The 27,032-nt window shown below is 43.6% G+C and overlaps 1 protein-coding gene across 1 annotated transcript in view; it reads right to left on the bottom strand.

The window, feature by feature from the left end:
• The window catches only part of ASB15 (ankyrin repeat and SOCS box containing 15), a 54,743-nt gene that overhangs the window by 20,329 nt on the left and 7,382 nt on the right, over nt 1-27,032 (bottom strand). The window contains exons 3-7 of the mRNA XM_073652076.1: nt 10,282-10,334; nt 10,064-10,195; nt 7,617-7,775; nt 5,005-5,250; nt 1,619-1,790 (exon numbers count right to left, since the gene is read on the bottom strand). Coding sequence (XP_073508177.1) covers nt 1,619-1,790; nt 5,005-5,250; nt 7,617-7,775; nt 10,064-10,195; nt 10,282-10,334 — 762 coding nt within the window. The remainder of the gene's footprint in view (nt 1-1,618; nt 1,791-5,004; nt 5,251-7,616; nt 7,776-10,063; nt 10,196-10,281; nt 10,335-27,032) is intronic.

Here is a 27,032-nt window from a genome sequence, read left to right as displayed (position 1 = left end):
ACAAGATGCATCCCAGGATGGGGCACATTACTACAAGATGTTTGCCAGAAAAACTTCAAAATAAAGCATGAAAAACTATTTTGCCACTAAAAATGCTGCTTTATATATAAACTAAAGTAAATAAAAAAAGTGCACATTTGTTATTGCCACATCTGTAACGACCCAAGCTATAAAAATAAAATAAAACAGCAAAAATGTTCAAAAGGAGTATAGAAAAAAATGGTATCACTAAAAATGTCACTTTGTCCTGCAAAGAATGCGGCCCACCAAATTAATTTTTTTTCCGTGTGCAGCCCATATACCCAGCCAAGTTTGAGACCCCTGATCTAAAGCATCACACTGCTTTTCCTGGTTTGCCTTCTTTCCCTAGTGCATCCTGGTGTTACCGTTTCCCCAGGTAAGTGCTTCACACGCAATGGACCATCTGCATGATGTGAAAGACAAACTGATCCATGAGGCAAAGTTACTTTCTTCAATTGCCCCGTGGTTCAGTTCTGACACCAATTGTAGGCATTTTCCATAGTGTCCAGGAGTGAACATAAGCACTCTAATAGTATGGCTGCTATGCTGTACCATGTCCAGTAAACTTTGTGTTCTGACACCTTTCTATCACAACTAGCATTTAGCAAACAGTGCTAATACAATATTTTGGTAGGTGTACCAATGAACTAGCCTTTGGTCCCAACAAGCATCAATCAGTCTTGGTGTTGCTAAACCTCTCAGATCACTAGTGTTCTTTTCTTGAATCACATTTGGTAGGTACTAACTTCTGCATATCGTGAACATACAACAAAATCTGATCTTTTGGCAATGTTATGTCCTAGTCATCTAGCCATGCTACTTTAGCCCTTGACACAGTCAGTTAGATCCTTATTAGTGATGAGCGAGTATGTTCTGTTAACCCTTTCGCCGGATATGCTCGGGCGAGCACTGAGTAGTTACAGCTGCTCGGTGTTATGTTTGAATCACTCCCGTGTGCATGATTTGCAACTGTTTGACAACTTTAATACATGTGAGGAATGTGTAAGAAATAGACATTCCATACATGTACTAAAACTGTCAAACAGTCGCAAATCATGCACACGGGAGCGATTCAACCATATCACCGAGCAGCTATAAATACTCGGTGCTCGGCCCGAGCATACTCGCCGAAAGGGTTAACAGAACATACTCGCTCATCACTAATTATGCTTGTACATATTTTCAAACACATCAACTTCAAAAACTGGCTATTCACATCTTGCCTACTAACCCATCCCTTAGCAGATGTCATGTCACTAACAATGATATCCACTGTTGCTCAGTAGTAAATGAGAGGTTACATGGAAGACTATATTATGTATCCCATAAGGCTTGATTCCTTAAAAAATATTTCTGGGCAAACTTTTTAATTGAAAAATACCAAGTAAAATCAGGTGGGTCACAATGTATTAGCTATAGTAAAGCATAATCATGACGTAAAATATATTCATACATATATGATTCTAAAATGATTTGTTCATATGCTAAGACAAAAAGTTCCATATGAATAAAAATTCTTATCTTAGTTTATGTTCTTCTAGTCTATCTGGTGTTGTTAAATGTACTCACTGCAGCTTCCCAACAGTAGAATACTTACAGATAATGTCCTCCATAGGCTGCTTTGTGAATGGGAAGATAACCCTCTTTATCTGGCATATTTCCACTAGCGCCATATTCCAAAAGGAGAGCAATGCAATCTGGATTTCCTCCAGTAGCTGCATCAGAGAGCACTGTGGAGCCATCATCTGCTTCTATGTTGATATCGCCACCTGGAAGATTTTTAAGTAAGGGATACTAAAGAAAAATAAATTGGAAGGTAACATTAAGGAAACAGGCTGAATTTTAAAAATAACTTAAAGGGAACCATCATGTAAAATAACGCTTTTACCTGCAGATATGGGGTTATTCTGCAGGTTAATAGCGTTCTGACACTGCTGCGCTGGCACTGAGAGCCGAACTTTACTCCCCCCCGGCAGCATTCAGCTTCCAGTCATAAGGGTGGCGCTGCACGGTTTCAGTCACCATTCAGTGTATAGAGAGTGGTGGCTCTAACAGCACCCCCTGCACTGACTGACATCCGACCATAATGCTGAGCTGCTCTCAGTCAGTGTCGTGGATGCGATTACAGCCACTGCTCTCTATACACTAAACCCGGGCCGGCACCACCCCTGTGACTGGAAGGCAAATGCTGCCGGGGGAATAAAGTTAATTTACTCCTGGCAGCAGGGCTCTCAGTGCCAGTGCCGAATGGTGTCAGAACACTATTAACCTGCAGATTAACCCCACATCTACAAATTAATAGCTTTATTTTCCATGACAGGTTCCCTTTAAGTATTTCAAAGAATAGAAATTACTAACCCCTAACATGTAATTATTTTTCTGCTTCTTTCAGGTCTGCTAAGCTAAGCTCTCTCCAATGCAGGCCTCAGATAGCATACGAGACTGGACAGATCTGCTTAAGAGAAAAATGCTGGTAGAGTGGCTTTTTTTTATCCTGTTCCTCGTTTTCAGACATGTGACATGTTGACCACCATTGTGACTGGGGACTGGCTAAAGCAATCATGTGACTGCATTTAAGGAAGACTACAAAAACAAAAAAAAAGGCTTCCACAATGTTAGTATTAAATTCATGTATAGGTGTACAAATATGCTGTGGTCAATATACAATCATATACAGTTGTGCTCAAAAGTTTACATACCCTGGCAGAATTTTTCCTTTCTTGGCCTTGTTTCAGAGAATATGAATGATAACAAAAAAACTTTTTCTCCACTCATGGTTATTAGTTGGGAGAAGCCATTTATTGTCAAACTACTGTGTTTTCTCTTTTTAAATCTTAATAACAACCAAAAACATCTAAATGACCCTGATCAAAAGTTCACATAACCAAGTTCTTAATACCGTGTATTGCCCCCTCTAACATCAATGACAGCTTGAAGTCTTTTGTGGTAGTTGTGGATGAGGTTCTTTAATTTCTCAGAGGGTAAAGCTGCCCATTCTTCTTGGCAAAAAGCCTCCAGTTCTTGTAAATTCCTGGGCTCTCTAGCATGAACTGCGCGCTTGAGATCTCCCCAAAGTGGCTCAATGATATTGAGGTCAGGAGACAGAGAAGGCCACTCCAGAACCTTCACTTTGTACTGCTGTAGCCAATGAAAGGTTGACTTGGCCTTGTATTTTGGATCGTTGTCATGTTGGAACGTCCAAGTACGTCCCATGCGCAGCTTCTGGGCTGATGAGTGCAAATTTGCCTCCAGTATTTGTTGATAACATGCTGCCATAAACTTTTACCAAATTTCGAGTGCCTTTGTAGCTTACACATCCCCAAAACATCAGCGAGCCACCTCCGTGCTTTACTGTAGGAATGGTGTTCCTTTCATCGTAGGCCTTGTTGACCTCTCTCCAAATGTAATGTTTATGGTTGTGGCCAAAAAGTTCAATTTTGGTCTCATCACTCCAAATTACCTTGTACCAGAAGTTTTGAGGCTTGTCTCTGTGCTGTTTGGCGTATTGTAGGCGGGATACTTTGTGGCATTTGCGCAGTAATGGCTTTCTTCTTGCGACTTGACCATGCAGCCCATTTTTCTTCAAGTGCCTCCTTATTGTGCATCTTGAAACAGCCACACCGCTAGTTTTCAGAGAGTCCTGAATTTCAGCTGATGTTATTTGTGGGTTTTTCTTTGCATCCCGAACAATTTTCCTGGCAGTTGTGGCCGAAATGTTTGTTGATCTATCTGACTGTGGTTTGGTTTTTACAGAGCCCCTGATTTTCCATTTGTTAATCACAGTTTGAACGCTGCTGACTGGCATTATCAATTCCTTGGATATTTTTTTGTATCCCTTTCCTGTGTTATACAGTTCAACTACCTTTTCCCGTAGATCCGTTAACAATTCTTTTGCTTTCCCCATGACTCACAATCCAGAAACGTCAGTGGTTGGATGAAAGATGCAAGAGTCTGTCTGGATCCCGGAAACTCACTCAGCTTTTATTCACACGCACTGATTATAAGCAAACACGTCACAGGTGAGGATGTTACCTTTAGTAGCCATTCAAACCCATTTGTGTCAAATTCTGTGCATGTTATCAGGCCAAAATCACCAGGGTATGTGAACTTTTGATCAGGGTCATTTGGATGTTTTTGGTTGTCAATAAGATTTAAAAATTGAAAACACAGTAGTTTGACAATAAATGGCTTCACCCAACCAATAACCTTGAGTGGAGAAAAAGTTTTTTTATTATCATTCATATTCTCTGAAACAAGGCCAAGAAAGAAAAAATTCTGCCGGGGTATGTAAACTTTTGAGCACAACTGTATACATACACTATGAGTCAGCACACTGTGATTAACGTATACATGAACTCTGCTATAGCAATACACGTTAAAAACAAAAGGTACTTAGTTAACATTTTTTAAACAAAAAGTAAAAAATCCATCCAACCATGAAAAGGTGTACCTTTAATATGGGTGTTCCCTATCCCTAATGTCTCACCTCTCTATGTGACAATATGGGTGTTCCCTATCCCTAATGTCTCCCCTCTCTATGTGACAAGCCATGTCTTATCTGCACTGGGAAAGTAAAAGGAAACCAGGCATAGCTTATGATTAAGACCTTGTTTGGGAAAAAATGGGCGGAAAAGGAGCTCAGCCTTGGAGGACCCACAGTCCCCAATATAACTTACTGTATGTCTCACCTATCTATGTGTCAAGCCACATATAAAAAGGTACACCTTGTCGTGGTTGGATTGCTGTTGCATTTTTGATCAAAAAACGTTAACTAAGCATCTTATGTTTTAGATATAATGCAGTAGAGTTCATTTATTAATGAATTGCAGTGTGCTGAGGCATGGTGTATTTGGGAGGGGGTGCTGCCTTCATCTACAGACTTGACATGAAACTTTTATATGTGTGCTTTTTAAATATTTAGAATTTCTTTATCAAATCTAGAAAATGGAAGTGTCAGTAGTATTTTTAATATATTTCACATACCTTTATGTATTAGTTGTTCCAATACTTCACAGTGACCAAATTCAGCAGCAACTCCTAATGGCGTCACGCCAAAACCATCTCTAAGGTTGACATTTGCACCATTTTTTAGGAGTAAAGAGATTATATCTTTGCGTCCCTGTTTTGCCGCTTCATGTATTGCTGACCATCTTTTCACACAGGGCTGGTTAATGGTGCAGTTGTAACTGATCAAAAGGGATAGAATTTCATAACTTCCTATCCGAACAGCTGAAACGCAGAATAATTAAAGAACAGTTAGGTGATATAAATGGGATGTGTTTTCAATGTCAAAAACTAACACAAAAAATCTTTAGAAATCATTGGATTTATTGCTCACCTTTGGTGAATCTTTTATATATAGCAATTGCTAATATATTACTATGCATGGATCACTTCCTTTTTAAGGTAAATGGTAAGAATAATTACAGGAAATTCTAATTTTTCAATTTTGTAAAATAAAAATGCTATTAAAAGTTAAATGTAGAAAGGAGAGGAGCTGACACATGATATCTTATCTGCTCTTTTCATTACTTTCATTTTGGGGACTGTACAGTGGTGGCCAAAAGTATTGGCACCCCTGCAATTCTGTCAGATAATACTCAGTTTCTTCCCGAAAATGATTGCAATCACAAATTCTTTGGTATTATTATCTTCATTTAATTTGTCTTCAATGAAAAAACACAAAAAGAATTCTCCTAAAGCCAAATTGGATATAATTCCACACCAAACCTAAAATAGGGGGTGGACAAAATTATTGGCACTGTTTCAAAAATCATGTGATGCTTCTCTAATTCGTGTAATTAGCAGCACCTGTAACTTACCTGTGGCACCTAACAGGTGTTGGCAATAACTAAATCACACTTGCAGCCAGTTAACATGGATTAAAGTTGACTCAACCTCTGTCCTGTGTCCTTGTGTGTACCACATTGAGCATGGAGAAAAGAAAGAAGATCAAAGAACTGTCTGAGGACTTGAGAAACCAAATTGTGAGGAAGCATGAGCAATCTCAAGGCTACAAGTCCATCTCCAAAGACCTGAATGTTCCTGTGTCTTCCGTGCGCAGTGTCATCAAGAAGTTTAAAGCCCATGGCACTGTGGCTAACCTCCCTAGATGTGGACGGAAAAGAAAAATTGACGAGAGATTTCAACGCAAGATTGTGCGGATGGTGGATAAAGAACCTCGACTAACATCCAAACTAGTTCAAGCTGCCCTGCAGTCCGAGGGTACGACAGTGTCAACCCGTACTATCCGTCGGCGTCTGAATGAAAAGGGACTGTATGGTAGGATACCCAGGAAGACCCCACTTCTTACCCCGAGACATAAAAAAGCCAGGCTGGTGGTTGCCAAAACTTACCTGAGAAAGCCTAAAACGTTTTGGAAGAATGTTCTCTGGTCAGATGAGACAAAAATAGAGCTTTTTGGGAAAAAGCATCAACATAGAGTGTACAGGAAAAAAAAAAAGAGGCATTCAAAGAAAAGAACACGGTCACTACAGTCAAACATGGCGGAGGTTCCCTGATGTTTTGGGGTTGCTTTGCTGCCTCTGGCACTGGACTGCTTGACCGTGTGCATGGCATTATGAAGTCTGAAGACTACCAACAAATTTTGCAGCATAATGTAGAGCCCAGTGTGAGAAAGCTGGGTCTCCCTCAGAGGTCATGGGTCTTCCAGCAGGACAATGACCCAAAACACACTTCCAAAAGCACTATAAAATGGTTTGAGAGAAAGCACTGGAGACTTCTAAGGTGGCCAGCAATGAGTCCAGACCTGAATCCCATAGAACACCTGTGGAGAGATCTCAAAATGGCAGCTTGGAGAAGGCACCCTTCGAATATCAGGGACCTGGAGCAGTTTGCCAAAGAAGAATGGTCTACAATTCCAGGAGAGCATTGTAAGAAACTCATTGATGGTTACCGGAAGCGGTTGTTCGCAGTTATTTTGGCTAAAGGTTGTGCAACCAAGTATTAGGCTGAGGGTGCCAATACTTTTGTCTGGCCCATTTTTGGAGTTTTGTGTGAAATGATCAATGATTTGATTTTTGCTTCATTCTCTTTTGTGTTTTTTCCTTGCAAGCAAATTAAATGAAGATAATAAGACCAAAGAATTTGTGATTGCAATCATTTTCAGGAAGAAACTGAGTATTATCTGACAGAATTGCAGGGGTGCCAATACTTTTGGCCACCACTGTATTCTCCTTAGGAACTAGGCACGGCAGCTCTGAAGATATTGGTATAGCTGTGTATTTAACCTGATAAGATGAGTAAGGAAGAGTTCTTATTTCTTCTTTTAAGGCCACTTTCACACATTCAGTATTTGGTCAGTATTTTTGATCAGTATTTGTAAGCCAAAGCCAGGAGTGGGTGATAAATACAGAAGTGGCGCACGTTACCATTATACTTTTCCTCTGATTGTTCCACTCCTGATTTTGGCTTACAAATACTGAGGTAAAATACTGACCAAATACTGAACGTGGCCTAAAAGTAACTATTTGGGTACATAATACGTTGGTGTTGTAAATGCAATTACTTAATATGTAAGACAGTGAAGGATCAATAAAAGGTAAAGCTTATAAAAATATAAGGGCAAGCCATACCAGTAAGAAGAGGAGATTCCCCTCTGCGATTCTTGGTATTTGGCCAAACGCCCTTCTCTAGAAGAGCTTTCACATTTTCAATCAATCCAGACTTCGTAGCAAGGGTCAGTGGTGTCTCCCCATCATTTGTCCTCTGTTCACACTGTGTTTTATGTATAGCTGTAGGAATTTAATAATAGCCCAAATTAGTAGGATATTAAAGCTATAACACAAAAGTAAAAGTCCGCTATACACATTAGATTTCAGCGGTACTGGCTGACCACTAGATATGTAAGAAGATCTACTGAATCTTCTCCCACTTGTGATGTTGGGGAGATAAGAATTAGGGAGTTTGAATTTATTCACAAGATCCTTTAGTTCTTGTGGTGGTAAGCTGCGGCCAGGGTGTCTGTCAGCACCTTTCTCCCCTATTCCTAATGAAAATAGATAAGAAGGGGGCGCAAATAGTGGCGTTACCAAGATATAACCAAGGTTAGAAAGTGGAATAACTTTGCTCACCTTCTATTGTGAGAATGCAGAACTCATGTAGCTGACTTACGGAGTGCTGCAGCAGACACCAACCCACCGTGGGTGAGGACTAGTACCAAAAAAAAAATGAAGAAGTGTCTCTAACTCCGCACTCCTGCGTGTGATGAATTAAAACAGTGGATTAATAAAATAAGTAAATTAATAACTTATTTATTCATACATGATAAGGCTAAAAACAACGCGTTTCATGGACGTCCTGTCCACTTTATTAGGTACATAGCCAATGCTAAAACCCAAGGTATTGCATCTATATATATACACAGATCAATTATTCTGACCAAATTGTGATGAGAAACATGTGAAAGAATAATAATTTTTTTTATTATTATTTTTTTTTTATTCCGGAGGAGTGCGGAGTTAGAGACAAGTCTTCATCTTTTCCTTGGTACTATTCCTAATGAAAACATATGAATGCTCGGCCAAGCTGCTGCTTTCTGTGATGTAAATCATTTTCCTGCCTGTTTTATCACAGGAGCGAGTATTTCTGCTGCATCTTCAGCACTCTGAGCTCATCATAAATCAAGTCAGTGAAATAGGAGCTCCGGCTGCTGCTTAGCAACAGAAACACTTGCTCATGTGATAAAACAGGCAGGGAAATGTTTTACCTCAAAGAAAGCAGCAGCTGATAGCCACTGCTATGTCATCTGTATAATCACTTATTCTTCTCTCCTGCCCAGGAGATGTGGTATGATCAGACCATGTTCCTGCACAGTCAGACACAGCCATTACACAGTACACAGCAGGAGCGCATTTGTAAGATTATCTTAGCACAGGAACATTTTTTTTAACACATACAATTGTGGCACTTATTACTATTATACGATCCATTGATTAAAATGTACTTTGTTCATGGGATAACTCCTTTAAACGAGTTGTCCAGGACATATTATTTTTTCTTACTATGGGCCTAAAGCCTAACAGGCCGGTAGTTGCTAACAGAGGTAACTACCTGCCTGTTCAACCCGGCGCTGGCTCATTGCAGTCACTGACTGCTGCTGCTGGCGATTCAGTTGATACACGTCAACAGAGCAGTATTCATATTTTGGGCTGCTATATCGACGGGGCGAGACTGCCGGCATTATGTTGATTTACAGATGGCTTCCAGCAGTTTAGGCAGCATGGTACCAGCTTTCAATCAGCATGACATCGGCAGTCACGCCCCATCAACAGCTGGCAGGAGTGGTCTGTGACTGCACTGTGCCGGCAGAGATTGACGCCGGGCACAACAGACTGGTAGTTAGCAATTAGCAGTTAGTTCTTTGGCACATAGTGAAAACACATATTAGTCCTAGATAACGCCTTTAAAGACGTATTCCCTTCTCCAAGATCCTATCCCAATATGCAGTAGGCGTAGTAATAATAATAATAATATTAGCAAATAACTCCAATTAGAAATGTAGTATAGTTCTTCTGATTCACTATGTCGCTTTCTCCATGCAGGGCATTGTAGTAGCTTAGGTATCCATGGTTACAGCCACTGACATAATGACAGTTAGTTGTTGTGGTCATAACCATGGATACCTAAGTTACTGCAATAACCTTTATGGGGAAAGAGACATAGCGAATCTGAAGAACTGTACTACATTTATAATTGTAATTATTTGCTAATATTACTGTTATTACACCTACTACATATTAGGATAGGATCTTGAAAGACTGGAATACCCCTTTAATGTTATATTTCAATTACAGTATATTACATATACACTTTGCTGTAACAGAATCATTACGCTACAATCATGAGAAGTGGCATGCTGTACCATATTTGAGCATGGTTATGGATCAGTTATGAAGTATAACAGAGAAAGACTAAAAATTAAACTTCCGTTTAAGTTCTGTTTGTGTCATGTAAAAATATATTAAAAAGCACATTACATATCATAGTAATTTGGATCTTTCTGAATTTCATAGCAACTTACCATCAAGGATGATTTCTGTTATCTGACGGACTGGTTGGACAACTGCTTCATGTATGGGAAACCAGCCTTTTTCATCAGCCTCATCTAAAGCGTACTTATATTCCATATATTTCTGCAATTCTGTAATTTCTCCTAAAAAGGATAAATTTAACTATTTCTCTACCAAATATAATTTTATTTCTGCAACCAAAATGTATTAGCACAAGTTTGAAACTTACCTTGTTTTATAGAAGCCACTATTTTTCTGTTTATATCACTTGGAGGTACAAATCTGTGAAAATATTTTAGCATCATATCTTTATTTCTATCATAATAGAGGTTTGTTATCTAACTTAAAGTAGTCCTTGAAAACAAAAACATTTTGAAATGTACCCAGAGTGAGCCTTAGAGGTATGTGACCTGTGCAATCACACAGGGGTTATCAAGCACTAGCTCTGAAGGGGGCACCACTGAAGACCTGGTGCCCTAAGCTTGTGACCACCATGAGTCTTAAATTAACTATATAGCCAGGGGCGTACATAGGATTCATGGGGCCCCATAGCAGAAGTTCAAATCCCCCCCCCCCCCCAAAAAAAAATGTAAATAATTGTCGGGGTCACAGAAGAGCAGATCACACAACCTTCCAGCCTTTACATAGTAATTTTCCTCCTGCTGACGTCCTAGGCCCCTCTTTCATTGTCCCATAAAGTGTGATACCAACAAAAGTGTCCCCCAAACACAGTATGATATCCCCATGGTGAAATCCTCCACATGCGCAGCATAATGACCCTACTGTACCTCACCTCAACTCCCAGGGCAAAGTTTGCTGACCCCAACACAGTATGATCAGCCAATTGTGAGCCCTAGAGCTAGAGAGGATGGTAGGTAATAAGGGAGGGTGTTATACATAATAAAAGATGAAACTATATAACTAAGGACGGCGCTATACATAATAAGCGAGTACACTATATACTAAGGGCGTATGCTATACATAATAAGTGAGTACACCATGTACTAAGGGACTGTGCTATACATAATACGGCTACATTCCTGCATCTGTGTGCAGTGTCAGTGTGCTGCCCTGTTTTACAGACGCATTGAGCATGTCCTATTCTAATCCTCAAAATCGGATCAGAACAGGACATTCTCTGACTCTCACATATCTCATTCTCAGATCCGTGATTTTCACGGATGTGTGAATGGATCTATAAAACTCTACAAGTCCGTGGACCATACGATAGAAAAATCTGACATTTCACACAAATGTGAGAATGCAGCCTAAGGGATTTTACATGTAACATTATCACTCCAAGTCACACAGTGCAGATACAGAATAATATTTACATCCAGGCACTTACCGCTGACATCTCGTCTGATCAGAGTCGGTTTCTGCTGCTTCTTCTCCATCTGGTCAGACCTTCATGTCGACATTCGTCTTGTCATGATGATCTCCAGCCTAGATAATAAGAAGGTCACATATACTGTATATATACATGTGTCTCCCCCGCACTGCGCCCCTGAATACAGATCTGTAACCCCCCATTAATATACTATTAGCCACTTAGTAATCAAAATATAAAGTAATAAGCAGCACTGTGCCCCCCATTAACTATAATCTCCACCTGCCAATAATATAAATGATTCAGTCTCTGTGACTCTCCCCAATTAACTGTAAGGCTATGTGCACACGGAAAATATACAAGCACCCCCATCATTGCTCCGTCCCAGCACCTCCATCATTGCTCTCTCCCAACACCTCCGTCACTGCTATGTCCCAGCACCTCCCGTCATTGCTGTCTACCAGCACCCCCAACATTGCTCTGTCCCAGCACCCCTGTCATTGCTCTCCCAGCACCCTCGTAATTGCTCTCTCCCAGCACCCCTGTCATTCCTCTCTCCCAGCACCCCCGTCATTGCTCTCTCCCTGCACCCCTCTCATTGCTCTCTCCCTGCACCCCGTCATTGTTGTCTCCCAGCACCCCCGTCATTGCGCTCTCTGAGCACCCCCATCATTGCTCTGTCCCATCACCACTATCATTGCTCTCTCCCAGCACCCCCATCATTGCTCTCTTCCAGCACCCCCGTCATTGCTCTCTCCCAGCACCCCCGTCATTGCACTCTCCCTGCACCCCAGTCATTGCTCTCTCCGAGCACCCCCATCATTGTTCTTTCCCAGCAATCCCCGTCATTACTCTCCCAGCACCTCCATCATTGCTCTCTCCCAGCAACCCGTCATTGCTCTCCCCATCCCCGTCATTGGTCTACTAATCCCCATGATTGCTCTCCCCGCCCCATCAGACCCATCACTGCTCTTCCCAGACCCACCATTGCTCTCCCCAGCCCCATCAGCCCCACGATTGCTCTCCCCAGTCCCATCAGCCCTACCATTGCTATCCCCAGCCCCATCAGCCCCACTATTGCTCTCTCCAGCCCAATCAGCCCCATTATTGCTCTCCCCAGCGTTTCATTAAAAATAAAAAAAAACACTTACCTCTCTGCCCGTTCCCCCGCAAGCTGCAGCATCACCACTCTTCGCAGCACCACCATTGCTCTCCACAGACCCATCAGCGCTCTCCCCAGCCCCATGAGCCCCACGATTGCTCTCCCCAGCCCCATGAGCCCCACGATTGCTCTTCCCAGCCCCATCAGCCCCACGATTGCTCTCCCCAGCCCCACCAGCCCCACCATTGCTCTCCCCAGCCCCATTATTGCTCTCTCCAGCCCCATCAGCCCCATTATTGCTCTCCCCAGCGTTTCAGTAAAAAAAAAAAAAACACTTACCTTTCTGCCCGTTCCCCCGCAGGCCGCAGCATCCTTGTTGTCTGCAATTTCCTCCCTCACACAGGCCCGCGCTGCATGATGACGTCATCAAGCAGCGCGTGCCTGTGTGAGGGAGGAAGCGGCGGGCAGGAAGCAAATGACGGATCTCTGCAGCTCCGCTGACATTCTGTCCTGTCAGCAGCAGAGCTGCAGGGATCGCTCCGTGCCCGCCACGAGCAGGGAGACGCTGCACCGGCGGGCCCCCCAGCACAGCTGCACCAGCAGCGGTATGTCCGCCCCTGGACTGCTATAGGCCCCCCCAGCTCACGGGCCCCATAGCAGTCGCGTGGTCTGCCGCCATTGGCGGTACGCCACTGCATATAGCAGTTTTATTTAGACATTGCAGCACTTTCATTATATAAAGATTATTAGATCACTTTCCACAACATCTTTGTATGCATTTGACAACGACTGAACTAAAACATAAGATAAAATGGTTGTGGTCTTAGTGCACATATGTCAAACTCTGGTCCGTGTGCCAAATCTGGCCTTCAGAGTGATTATATTTTGCCTGTGACCGCCCCCCATTATACTGTATGGAGAACTATGATGGGCCATTAAACTGTATGGAGAACTATGTGGGGCCCATTATACCGTATTAAGAACTATATGGGGCCCATTATACTGTATGGAGGACTATGTGGGGCCCACTATACTGTATGGAGGACCATGTGGGCCAATTATACTTTATGGAGGACCATATGGGGCCCATTATACTGTATGGAGGACTATTTGGGGCCCACTATACTGTATGGAGGACTATGTGGGGCCCACTATACTGTATGGAGGACCATGTGGGGCCCATTATACTTTATGGAGGACCATATGGGGCCCATTATACTGTATGGAGGCCTATTTGGGGCCCATTATAATGTATGGAGGACTATGTGGGGCCATTATTCTGTATGGAGGACTATGTGGGGCCCATTATACTGTATGGATGACTATGTGATGCCATAATACTGTATGGAGGACTATGTGGGACCCATTATTCTGTATGGAGGACTATGTGAGGCTATTATACTGTATGGAGGACTATGTGTGGCCCATTATACTGTATGGAGGACTATGTGGAGCCCATTATACTGTATGGAGGACTATATGGGGTCTATTATACTGTATGTAATACTATGTGGAGCCCATTATACTGTATGGAGGACTATGCAGGGCCCATTATACTGTATGGAGGACTATGTGGGGCCCATTATACTGTATGGAGGACTATGTGGGGCCCATTATACTGTATAGAGGACTATGTGGAGCCCATTATACTGTATGGAGGACTATGTGGAGCCCATTGTACTGTATGGAGCACTATGTTGGGTCTATTATACTGTATGGAATACTATGTGGAGCCCATTATACTGTATGGAGGACTATGCAGGGCCCATTATATTGTATGGAGGACTATGTGGGGGGGCATTATACTGTATGGAGGACTATGTGGGGCCCATTATACTGTATGGAGGACTATGTGGAGCCCATTATACTGTATGGAGGACTATGCAGGGCTTATTATACTGTATGGAGGGCTATGTGCGACCCATTATACTTTATGGAGAACTATGTGGGACCCATTATACTGCATGGAGGGCTGTGTGGGGATCACAGTTGGAGCATCATACTGTGTTGAGGTCACCATACTTTGCTGGGGGATAACAGCAGGTTCATCATACCGTGTGTGTGGAGGGTACTATGGAATAAATCACTGTGAGGGTATCATACTGTGTTTGGGGGGGAGCACTTTTGATGGCATCATACTTTATTATCAGTATTTATTAATTCAAGGTTTTTTATCTATTGCGATTCCATATTTAAATTAGGCCATTGGGCCGTCTGCTTTTTACCGCTGTTACATAATATATATTATTACAGTATGTCCCATTTGTGATTATGTGTTTATTTTATCCTAAGATCTATTAATTAAAATATATTTTGCATGTGGGACAACCCCTTTAAGTTTGTTTCCATATAAAAAAAGTTCATTGTTATTTTTGATAAGGAAAAACTTCCTCAATTGTAGGCATTTTTTTAATACGGTATATATCAAGGTTGGCTTGCGACTTTGTACAAGTTTTTTTATTTTAGACCTCTGTGTATTTGAGTTTGACATCCCAGTCTTAGTGTGTGTTACTTTAAAAATGGCTAGGACTTAGGTCCAGTTCGTTCCCTGTATCCACCCTTGCAAGACCTATTTTCAGTCTGATAAATGGTTGATCAACGTGAAAGAGCATTCAAACCTAAAACACCCTGGTATTTCTTCCTATGATTTTTAAATTCATCAACAGGGATAGTGGGTAATGAGCAACTGCTACATTTGAAAAGCATACAGAGAAATATGGGGGTGTATTAGGGGTCAGGGTCAGTGCTAGGCAGGATGACCTCCCAACCACCCATCAATATGAAAACCGCCTGCCAGAGTGGATACAATTATTGACAGTACATTCCCATACAGAGGCCACAGACCGACACGTGTTTGTAAATCACTCCAGAAAATAAGGAGTTTTTATACTTCTTAATCAAGGTTACGATTTAGTTATAAGTGTAATTAAAGTGGTTGTCTGATGAAAACAAGTTATCATTTATTCGGATGATAGGTGATAACTTGAATGGTGGGGTCTGATCACTGTGACCCAGACCGAAAGGTAAAACATGGAATTTTAATCCCAGACATGTTATTTTTATCCCATTAGAGTGGAGCGGTTGTGTGAAACAGTGTTGCGCTCAGCAGCGGCATAGGGAATGAATGGAGCAGCTGTTGGCCATACGCACAGCTGCTCCATTCTAACGGGGATAAAGATTTTCCATTTTGCTGATCAGTGCGTGTAAAATCAGTCGGCGCCCATTGATCAATTAGTCATCACCAGACAACTCCTCTAAAATGTTTTATGTTCAGAGGTGTTATTTTTTGACGGGGTGAATTTTAGTGTTTTTTGAGTCCTGTTCATAATATAATACAGCCAAATCTGCCAAAGCAGAGAATGTTGAGTATTAGCCCCGTAACCAAGGCTGGTGTCCATATGCCCTAATATGACACATGTAACATGGTTGTCTTAAAACTCTTTAATTTAATAGGCAAATTCACCAAACATCTGTACATGCTCATGTATTATCCATTTGTTCACACTAGTAAGAAGCAATATGTTCTATAATAGCCAATCCATGATCCACTATCCAAACAATAATTCCATTAATCCATAACAACCTCTAAAATAACTTCTAACAATAGGCTTAAACCAGGATGTTCTTCTTCTAATTTTATCTTGACAAAACAATTCCAGTCATTTGGAACATACAAATCAGCATCTAAAGCTGAGACAGTTCTGTGTAAACCATTTGGTCATCAGACATTATTGGTGTATGACACAGAATTCCTAGCAGGCCAGCATTTTCTATTGAGCTCTACAAGCTTAAGTGCGTGACTGTGTTTGACACGCTGGGTGTTAAAGCTTGCTCCATTAGTTACTTCAAAGGGAGATTTATCAAAACCATTGGAAAAGTGTAAGAGTTGGGCACAGCTTCTGATCAATGCAATGTGTGAGTGAGTGAGAAAATCATTGTTATCAGTGGTCCCACTAGATAAAGAAGCATTACACGCTCTATGGTCTAAAAGGCCAAGTGCACATTTTATGGCGGCATCGCTCCAAATGAAACATCTCCGCGTATGTTAAAGGCATAGTGTACAAACGCAATCCCTAGCTTTATATGATCAGATATTATTAACTCCATAAGGATGTGGAAATTGTTTATTTTCCAAGGTTTCGGAGGTAAAAGTAGTATTTTTTAGAAGCATAATTTTGCTGTATATATTTTTTACTTAATAACTTTTATTACTGTCATATATGGAGGGAATGGAAAAAATAATAATGTTGACTTTTTTCCAATTTTTTTTACTGTTCTAATAGACACATAACAGCAAAGCCTACAAAAGTATTCAAAAATACTTTAGCATATATTATTTTTCTACTTCCAGAATTTTTTTTGGATAATTTTTATTAAATATTTTTTTATTAAACTTTATTTTATTAAATAGCCGATGTACAGTAGTTCAAGCCACTAAGCTAAGTGACTGGCTGCAGCGCTGTTTACAAGATGTCACTGATGCTGACGATCAACAAAGATCACAGAAGTGGCAGAGATGTAGCTGGAAGTAAAGCTCAGTTTGTTATTTTATACATCACTTAGCCTAAGGGTTACAAAGAGTTGAAAGAGGACAAGACCTTCAAAGGTCATCAATACTTTTGCAACCAATTTATCATTACTCCTCCAATACATTTATAAGAAGAAAAGGAGAAATATTGCAAATAAACAAACAAATTCTGTGTAGTAGGATCCTGCAGTAATTCTCCCTTTCACATGTACCCTACTTCTTAATAACATACATTTATTAGACTGGCAAGCAGCCATCCTTAACCCCTTCATGGCATGAGTGGGAAGTGCGTTACCGCAAACCGCCGTACAAGTATGACGTGACGATCACACCAACTCACTAGCAAAGCTGGCAATATCATGAGCGAGTGTCAGCTATACATCATAGCTGACACCCTGCAGTAACACACACGATAGGTGCTAGCGCAGACAGCAGGCCTTTAAATCCCTAAGAAGATGCTGTCAACAGCTGCATCGATCTGCTTACAGAGGGAGGGGGATCCCTCTTTACTCCAATCGGCATAACACAATTGCAATCACATTGTGCCGATAGGATCCATGGTGACCCCGGTCTGAATAATGACCAGGACCTGATACTCCTCATGCCTGTGTCTGATTGACAGCTCTAATGCCCTGTAAAAGCATTGCAGAGTATTAGACTATGTGCGCACGATCAGTATTTGCTTGTAGAAATTTCTACAGCGTTTTTGCAAGGTTCTGCACCTCTTAGCAGCAAAAACGCTGCAGATATTCCGCAGCGGTTTTGATGCGTTTTTGCCTGCGGATTTGCCATGCATTTTTTCCAAAAAGAATAGACATGCTGCTTATTTAAACACACATGAAATTCTGTCAGGAAAATTCCGGATCATATGCACAGATCTTGCAAATTCTCAGAGAAAATGCTGGGATAAGGTTTGCAATGCGTTTTTGGGACCAATTCTGAGTGGATATACCACATAAAAAACGCACTGTGAGCACATAGCCTTATATCAGCGATCAGACAAGGGAAAGTTGATGTCCCATCCTGGGACTAAGTAAAAAAAATAAAAAAAAAGTGAAATAAAGTGTGTAAAAATGTGAAAAAATAAAACTGAAAGTAGAAAAAAATGGAAACATGTTTTGCAAGTAAAAACGCAAGTAACGAAGGAAAAAAGTACACATATTTGGTCTGGAATGAAACAATCTATAAAACTGTAATATCATTTAACCTATTTGGGTTAAATAATATGACAGTTTAAAAAAAAAAAAAAAACACAACAAAAATATAACTTTTCGTCATACTGACACACAAAACATGGAATAAAAAGTGATCAAAAAATCGCATATAAAAAAATGGTATAAGTAAAAACACCATCTTGTCCCGCAAAAAAACAGGCACTTATATACAGTTAGGTCCATATATATTTGGACAGAGACAACATTTTTCTAATTTTGGTTCTAGACATTACCACAATGAATTTTAAACAAAACAATTCAGATACAGTTGAAGTTCAGACTTTCAGCTTTCATTTGAGGGTATCCACATTAAAATTGGATGAAGGGTTTAGGAGTTTCAGCTCCTTAACATGTGCCACCCTGTTTTTAAAGGAACCAAAAGTAATTGGACAATTGACTGCAAGGCTATTTCATGGACAAGTGTGGGCAATCCCTTCGTTATGTCATTCTCAATTAAGCAGATAAAAGGCCTGGAGTTGATTTGAGGTGTGGTGCTTGCATTTGGAAGGTTTTGCTGTGAGTAAACATGCGGTCAAAGGAGCTCTACATGCAGGTGAAACAAGCCATCCTTAAGCTGCAAAAACAGAAAAAACCCATCCGAGAAATTGCTACAATATTAGGAGTGGCAAAATCTACAGTTTGGTACATCTTGAGAAAGAAAGAAAGCACTGGTGAACTCATCAATGCAAAAAGACCTGGGCGCCCACGGAAGACAACAGTGGTGAATGATCACAGAATAATCTCCATGGTGAAGAGAAACCCCTTCACATCAGCCAACCAAGTGAACAACACTCTCCAGGAGGTAGGCGTATCAATATACAAATCTACCATAAAGAGAAGACTGCATGAAAGTAAATACAGAGGGTTCACTGCACGGTGCAAGCCACTCATGAGCATCAAGAATAAAAAGGCTAGACTGGACTTTGCTAAAAAACATCTAAAAAAGCCAGCACAGTTCTGGAAGAACATTCTTTGGACAGATGAAACCAAGATCAACCTCTAACAGAATGATGGAAAGAGAAAAGTATGGTGAAGGCGTGGTACAGCTCATGATCCTAAGCATACCACATCATCTGTAAAACACGGCGGAGGCAGTGTGATGGCTTGGGCATGCATGGCTGCCAGTGGCACTGTGTCACTAGTGTTTATTGATGATGTGACACAGGACAGAAGCTGCCGAATGAATTCTGATGTATTCAGAGCCATACTGTGTGCTCAGATCCAGCCAAATGCAGCCAAACTGATTGGTCGTCGTTTCATGCTACAGATGGACAATGACCCAAAAAATAAAGCCAAAGCAACCCAGGAGTTTATTAAAGCAAAGAAGTGGAATATTCTTGAATGGCCAAGTCAGTCACCTGATCTCAACCCAATTGAGCATGCATTTCACTTGTTAAAGACTAAACTTCAGACAGAAAGGCCCACAAACAAAAAGCAACAGAAAACCACCGCAGTGAAGGCCTGGCAGAGCATCAAAAAGGAGGAAACACAGCGTCTGGTGATGTCCATGAGTTCAAGACTTCAGGCAGTCATTGCCAACAAAGGGTTTTCAACCAAGTACTAGAAATGAACATTTTATTTACAATTATTTAATCTGTCCAATTACTTTTGGTCCCTTTAAAAACAGGGTGGCACATGTTAAGGAGCTGAAACTCCTAAACCCTTCATCCAATTTTAATGTGGATACCCTCAAATGAAAGCTGAAAGTCAGAACTTCAACTTCATCTGAATCGTTTTGTTTAAAATTCATTGTGGTAATGTCTAGAACCAAAATTCAAAAAAAGTTGTCTCTGTCCAAATATATATGGACCTAACTGTAGCTCCTTTGACAAAAAAAAAAAAAATACAGAATATTACAGAAAAAAAATTGTTGTTTGTAAAAAAAAATTTTTGCCATGCAAAAGATGCAAAAGTAGCAAAACATAAATAAACTATATAAATCTCGTATGACAGTTGATCGGAATGACCCGAAGAATACAGTTTCCTAATCACTTTTACCACATGGTGAATGACGTGAAAAAAATAAAAAACATTTATGAATCTCTGTTTTTTGTTCACTCTGCCACTCAAGAATCGAAAAAAAGGGATCAAAAAATGTGTATTCCAAAATGGTACGAATAAAAAAGTCAACTCATCCCACAAAAAACTAAGCCCCCACATAGTTCATTCAGTGTAAAAATAAAAAAAGTTTCAGCTCTCAGATTATGGTTATGCAATAACAAATACTTTTTTTGTAAATCAGTGGGTTATGCAATAACAAATACTTTTTTTGTAAATCAGTGTTTTAGCGTACAAAAATAGCAAAGTACAAAAATACTAAATAACCCTGGCATCACGGTAATTGTACTGACCCAATGTAAATAACATAAAAAAAATGAAAGACAATTCCTGAATTGCTTTTTGTAACATACCTGGTGGCGTCCTTGCATAGTGGTCCATCTCCCACTGTGCAAGAGCGCGCACTTGATCTCCAGTCCAGACTGCCACTCTGGTTTCTTTCCATGTTGTCTGCTTTGCTTTGCTCTTGCCGTTTAGGGCGACGCCCGCCGAACTTCCTGATTCTTGTAGCTGCTGCAGACACACCCCTAATGCGTCCTCAGCCTATTGCTGTCTGTCACCTGGTATTTAAACCAGCTGCTTCTTGGAATCCATGCCTGAGCATCTTGTTCTGTCAGTTGGCTTCTGGTCGCTGACATGCCAGGTCCTGTCTATGTTTCCTGCCTTACGGTATCAGTTCCTGTGTCTGAACTGTGTCCTGTCTGTGCACACTAGCCAGCTGTCTCTCTGCCTTCCTGGAGGCTGTATTTCCAGGCCTGTCTGAACACGCTCCTAGCCTGTTTGTCTCGCCCTCTGGGGCCGCATACCCAGACTGGCTCCTGTATTTGTTGCAGTACAGTTCCTGTCTGAACTGTCTCCTAGCTTCCTACCTGTTTTGTCTTTATGTCCGTTTGTTCCCTTTTCTGCAGTGTCTGAACCAGCTCTTGGCTTTACCTAGGCTCGTTCCTGCATTTTGTTGCAGTAACTGTTCTTGTCTGAACTGTCTCCTAGCTTCTTACCTGTTTTGTCTTTATGTCCGTTTGCTCCCTTTTTCTGCAGTGTCTGAACCAGCACTTGGCTTTACCTAGGCTCGTTCCTGCATTTTGTTGCAGTAACTGTTCTTGTCTGAAGTGTCTCCTAGCTTCTTACCTGTTTTGTCTTTATGTCCGTTTGCTCCGTTTTTCTGTAGAGTCTGAACCTGCACCTAACTTCTACTCATTGTCATTGTACTTCCGTTTGTGAGTTGGAGTCCTTTCGCTACTTCTTCGCAAGTACCTTGTGTGTATCTGGTTCTGCCTTTCTTTTCCTGTCTGTTCCATGTGAACAGAGCTCTGTCCCCTTTGCTTTGTCTTTGTTTACCTCTTCGGCGATTTATCTCAGCCCTGTCCACCGCGTCTGCGATTTCGCTCTGCTCTGCCTTGTCCACCGCGTCTGCGGTTTCGTTCTGCTCAGCCCTGTCCACCGCGCCTGCGGTTTCGCTCTGCTCAGCCTTGTCCACCGCGTCTGCGGTTTCGCTTTACTCAGCCTTGTCCACCGCGTCTGCGGTTTCGCTTTGCTCAGCCCTGTCCATCGCGTCTGCGATTTCGCTCTGCTCTGCCTTGTCCACCGCGTCTGCGGTTTCGCTCTGCTCAGCCTTGTCCACCGCGCCTGCGGTTTCGCTCTGCTCAGCCTTGTCCACCGCGTCTGCGGTTTCGCTTTACTCAGCCTTGTCCACCGCGTCTGCGGTTTCGCTTTGCTCAGCCCTGTCCATCGCGTCTGCGGTTTCGCTTTGCTCAGCCCTGTCCACCGCGTCTGCGGTTTCGCTTTGTTCAGCCTTGTTCACCGTGTCTGCGGTTTTGTTCTTCTCAGCCTTGTCTACCGCGTCTGCGGTTTTGCTCTGCTCAGCCTTGTCCACCGCGTCTGCGGTTCTGCTCTGCTTAGCCTTGTCTACCGCGTCTGCGGTTTTGCTCTGCTCAGCTTTGTCCACCGCGTCTGCGGTTTCGCTCTGCTCAGCCTTGTCTACCGCGTCTGCGGTTTCTCTCTGCTCAGCTTTGTCCACCGCGTCTGCGGTTTCGCTCTGCTCGGCCCTGTCTGCCACGTCTGCGGTTTCGCTCTGCTCAGCCTTGTCTACCGCACCTGCGGTTTCGCTTTACTCTGTTTGATTACCGCATCTGCGGCTCTGAACTCGTCTCCCAGTCTGTACTGGACCCTACCCAGCCTGCGCTCTAGCCTGCCTGTTCCTGTATTCCCCGGTGTGGGTCTACAGCCGTGTCCGGAGTCTGACCTGGAGTAGACCCTGGTCACTCTGCTCGGTTCCTCCCTGGTGCACTGGCGTCGTATGCCGTCGTGCGACCTTGGTCGGATCGAGCAGATACTTAGTTACGCCCCTCCAGGCACTCTCTGGTTCATGGCACAGTGGAACCACTAAACACGCACACCCCAGTCAGTACGGGCGTGTGCATTACAGCATGCTCAGGCCATGGTTCCCGCTGAGCCCCACGGCCTTCGCTCTCTGAGACGTTTTTCAGCGAATACGTGCATCTAGAAGAAATTTATTTTTATTTTTATTTATTTATTTTTATTTTTTGCTACCAGCTGAGTTCCAGGCGAATTACGCACCCGTCCAGATGGGTCTATCTGCACTCGTTCTTGGGGATCCGCCACGGTACTATGGGGATCCAAGACTTAGTAGTGCATTTGTGGAGCAATGCTTGCTACACTTCAAGTTCTACCCTCTTTGTTTTCCCACCGATCGGGTTAAGGTGGGATTCATGATGTCTAACCTAGTGGGTGATGCCTTGGAATGGATCAACACCCTATGGGAAACACAGGATCCTATCCTCCTGGACCTTCAGGCCTTTCTGGTGGCCTTCATAATGGTCTTCGATGACCCTAACCCGGAGGCTCCTGCTGAAGCTTCACTTCCCAATATCCCGGAGCAGCCCCGATGGGTAATGCGTGTGGGTAGCGCACTAGTCCTCCTGCCCGAAGAGACTACTTCCCACCCAGAATCCACACAGGATGACTACGCTCTCCGGAATACTTCTCCCAACCTCAAGAGGCAGTCCAGATGTGCTAGGCGTAGAGGCAAGCCGTCACGCCAGGGTCTGTCCTCCCAAAGACCTCCTGACCCCAACCTTGAAGTCCCTGCTGAAGCTTCACTTCCCAGTATCCCGGAGCAGCCCCGACGGGTAATGTGCATGGGTAGCGCACCAATTCTCCTGCCCGAAGAGACTGCTTCCCACCCACAATCCACACAGGAGGACTTCCTGCACCCGGTATCTGATATTTCACCCACTTTAACCGGTGAGCCTGTCCAAGGAAACTTCGAAGCAGTAATTACCTCCGAGTCCGTGCACCTCTACAACCTGGCGGAAGACCTCCTGTTGCCTCCTGAATCCTCCGGGATACCACTTGATGACAAATGGAGAGAGACTTCCCTACACCTGGTACCTGATACCTCGCCCGCTTCCTCCAGTGAGTCCGACCTAGTGTACTCCAAAGCAGAGGTTACCCCGGAGTCTCTACACCCCTCCGACCAGGCGGAGGACCTCCAGTTGTCTCCTGAACCCTTCGGAGTGCTACCTAGTAGCAAATGGACAGAGACTTTCCTATACTCTGCACCTGATACCTCGCCCGCTTCATCCAGTGAGTCCGACCTAGTGTACTCCGAAGCAGAGGTTACCCCCGAGTCTCTGCACCCCTCCGACCAGGCGGAGGACCTCCAGTTGTCTCCTGAACCCTTTGGGGTGCTACCTGGTAGCGAATGGACAGAGACTTTCCTATACTCGGTACCTGATGCCTCGCCTGCTTCGTCCAGTGAGTCCGACCTAGTGTACTCCGAAGCAGAGGTTACCCCTGAGTCTCTACACCCCTCCGACCTGGCGGAGGACCTCCAGTTGTCTCCTGAACCCTTCGGGGTGCTACCTGGTAGCGAATGGACTGAGACTTTCCTATACTCTGTACCTGATACCTCGCCTGCTTCGTCCAGTGAGTCCGACCTAGTGTACTCCGAAGCAGAGGTTACCCCCGAGTCTCTGCACTCCTCCAACCCGGCGGAGGACCTCCAGTTGTTTCTTGAATCCTCCGGGGTACCACCAGATAACAAAGGGACAGTGACTTTTCTACACCTTGTACCTGATACCTCGCCTATTTCATCCTGTGAGCTTGACAAGATGTACCCCAAAGCAGAGGTTACCCCCGAGTCTCTGCACCCCTCCAACCCGGGGGAGGACTTCCAGTTGTCTCCTGAACCCTCTGGGGTGCTACCTGATAATGAGTGGAGAGAGACTTCCTTGTGTGCTGTTCCTGGTATTCCATCCATTTCGTCTGGTGCTGAGGATGGCTGGATAGGAGGTAGCATCCTAGCTACCCAGATGATACCAGTTTTGTCTCTTCCTGTGGACAGTAGAAGTAATCTCCTTGAAGAGAAGGATTGGCCCTCAAATTCCCTGCAGAAGATTCTGGCAGGCCTGAAGAAGAGGGGACGTAAGGGGGGGTACTGTAACATACCTGGTGGCGTCCTTGCATAGTGGTCCATCTCTCACTGTGCAAGAGCGCGCACTTGATCTCCAGTCCAGACTGCCACTCTGGTTTCTTTCCATGTTGTCTGCTTTGCTTTGCTCTTGCTCTTTAGGGTGACGCCCGCCGAACTTCCTGATTCTTGTAGCTGCTGCAGACACACCCCTAATGCGTCCTCAGCCTATTGCTGTCTGTCACCTGGTATTTAAACCAGCTGCTTCTTGGAATACATGCCTGAGCATCTTGTTTTGTCAGTTGGCTTCTGGTCGCTGACATGCCAGGTCCTGTCTATGTTTCCTGCCTTACGGTATCAGTTCCCGTGTCTGAACTGTGTCCTGTCTGTGCACACTAGCCAGCTGTCTCTCTGCCTTCCTGGAGGCTGTATTTCCAGGCCTGTCTGAACACGCTCCTAGCCTGTTTGTCTCGCCCTCTGGGGCCGCATACCCAGACTCGCTCCTGTATTTGTTGCAGTACAGTTCCTGTCTGAACTGTCTCCTAGCTTCCTACCTGTTTTGTCTTTATGTCCGTTTGTTCCCTTTTTCTGCAGTGTCTGAACCAGCTCTTGGCTTTACCTAGGCTCGTTCCTGCATTTTGTTGCAGTAACTGTTCTTGTCTGAACTGTCTCCTAGTTTCTTACCTGTTTTGTCTTTATGTCCATTTGCTCCCTTTTTCTGCAGTGTCTGAACTAGCACTTGGCTTTACCTAGGCTCGTTCCTGCATTTTGTTGCAGTAACTGTTCTTGTTTGAACTGTCTCCTAGCTTCTTGCCTGTTTTGTCTTTATGTCCGTTTGCTCAGTTTTTCTGTAGAGTCTGAACCTGCACCTAACTTCTACTCATTGTCATTGTACTTGCGTTTGTGAGTTGGAGTCCTTTCGCTACTTCTTCGCAAGTACCTTGTGTGTATCTGGTTCTGCCTTTCTTTTCCTGTCTGTTCCGTGTGAACAGAGCTCTGTCCCCTTTGCTTTGTCTTTGTTTACCTCTTCGGCGATTTATCTCAGCCCTGTCCACCGCATCTGTGGTTTCGCTCTGCTCAGCCCTGTCCACCGCGTCTGCGGTTTCGCTCTGCTCAGCCCTGTCCACCGTGCCTGCGGTTTCGCTCTGCTCAGCCTTGTCCACCGCGTCTGCGGTTTCGCTTTACTCAGCCTTGTCCACCGCGTCTGCGGTTTCGCTTTGCTCAGCCCTGTCCACCGCGTCTGCGGTTTCGCTTTGCTCAGCCCTGTCCACCGCGTCTGCGGTTTCGCTTTGCTCAGCCTTGTTCACCGTGTCTGTGGTTTTGTTCTTCTCAACCTTGTCTACCGCGTCTGCGGTTTTGCTCTGCTCAGCCTTGTCCACCGCGTCTGCGGTTTTGCTTTGCTCAGCCTTGTCCACCGCGTCTGCGGTTTTGCTCTGCTCAGCCTTGGCCACCGCGTCTGCGGTTCTGCTCTGCTCAGCCTTGTCTACCGCATCTGCGGTTCTGCTCTGCTCAGCCTTGTCCACCGCGTCTGCGGTTCTGCTCTGCTCAGCTTTGTCTACCGCGTCTGCGGTTTCGCTCTGCTCGGCCCTGTCTGCCGCATCTGCGGTTTCGCTCTGCTCAGCCTTGTCTACCGCACCTGCGGTTTCGCTTTACTCTGTTTGATTACCGCATCTGCGGCTCTGAACTCGTCTCCCAGTCTGTACTGGACCCTACCCAGCATGCGCTCTAGCCTGCCTGTTCCTGTATTCCCCGGTGTGGGTCAACAGCCGTGTCCGGAGTCTGACCTGGAGTAGATCCTGGTCCCTCTGCTCGGTTCCTCCCTGGTGCACTGGCGTCCTATGCCATCGTGCGACCTTGGTCGGATCGAGCAGATACTTAGTTACGCCCCTCCGGGCACTGCCCGGTTCATGGAACAGTTGAACCACTAAACACGCACACGGGCGTGTGCATTACACTTTTTATTTGTTCATTCTGTTTCTCAAAAATGTAAATATAAATCAAATAAGCTTTTTTATGTACCCCCAAATGGCACCAATAAAAACTTCATCTCACCCCATAAAAAACTAACCCCTACTCAGATGTGTCTTTCAACCGAAAAATAGAGGTTGTCCATGTTCCAGTATTGGAAAAGTGAGGTGTTGGAAAAGCGACATGACTCCCAAAAAAATCCCAGTAGAATCCAAACTCAAAAGTGAAATGGTCTCCTTTCTGACCCCGCAGTATGTCCAAACCACACTTATGTCAACATGTATGGCACTGCTGAAAAGGGGAGAATGCACTAAAGGAGTTCTCCGGGTCTAATGAAAATCTGTAACT

The sequence above is a fragment of the Phyllobates terribilis genome, unplaced genomic scaffold (assembly GCF_046119375.1).
Source record: "Phyllobates terribilis strain yellow unplaced genomic scaffold, ASM4611937v1 Scaffold_11__3_contigs__length_659146591, whole genome shotgun sequence".
Lineage (NCBI taxonomy): Eukaryota > Metazoa > Chordata > Amphibia > Anura > Dendrobatidae > Phyllobates > Phyllobates terribilis.
The sequence above is the reverse complement of the archived record's forward strand: the minus strand, read 5'-3'. Positions and strand labels throughout refer to the sequence as shown.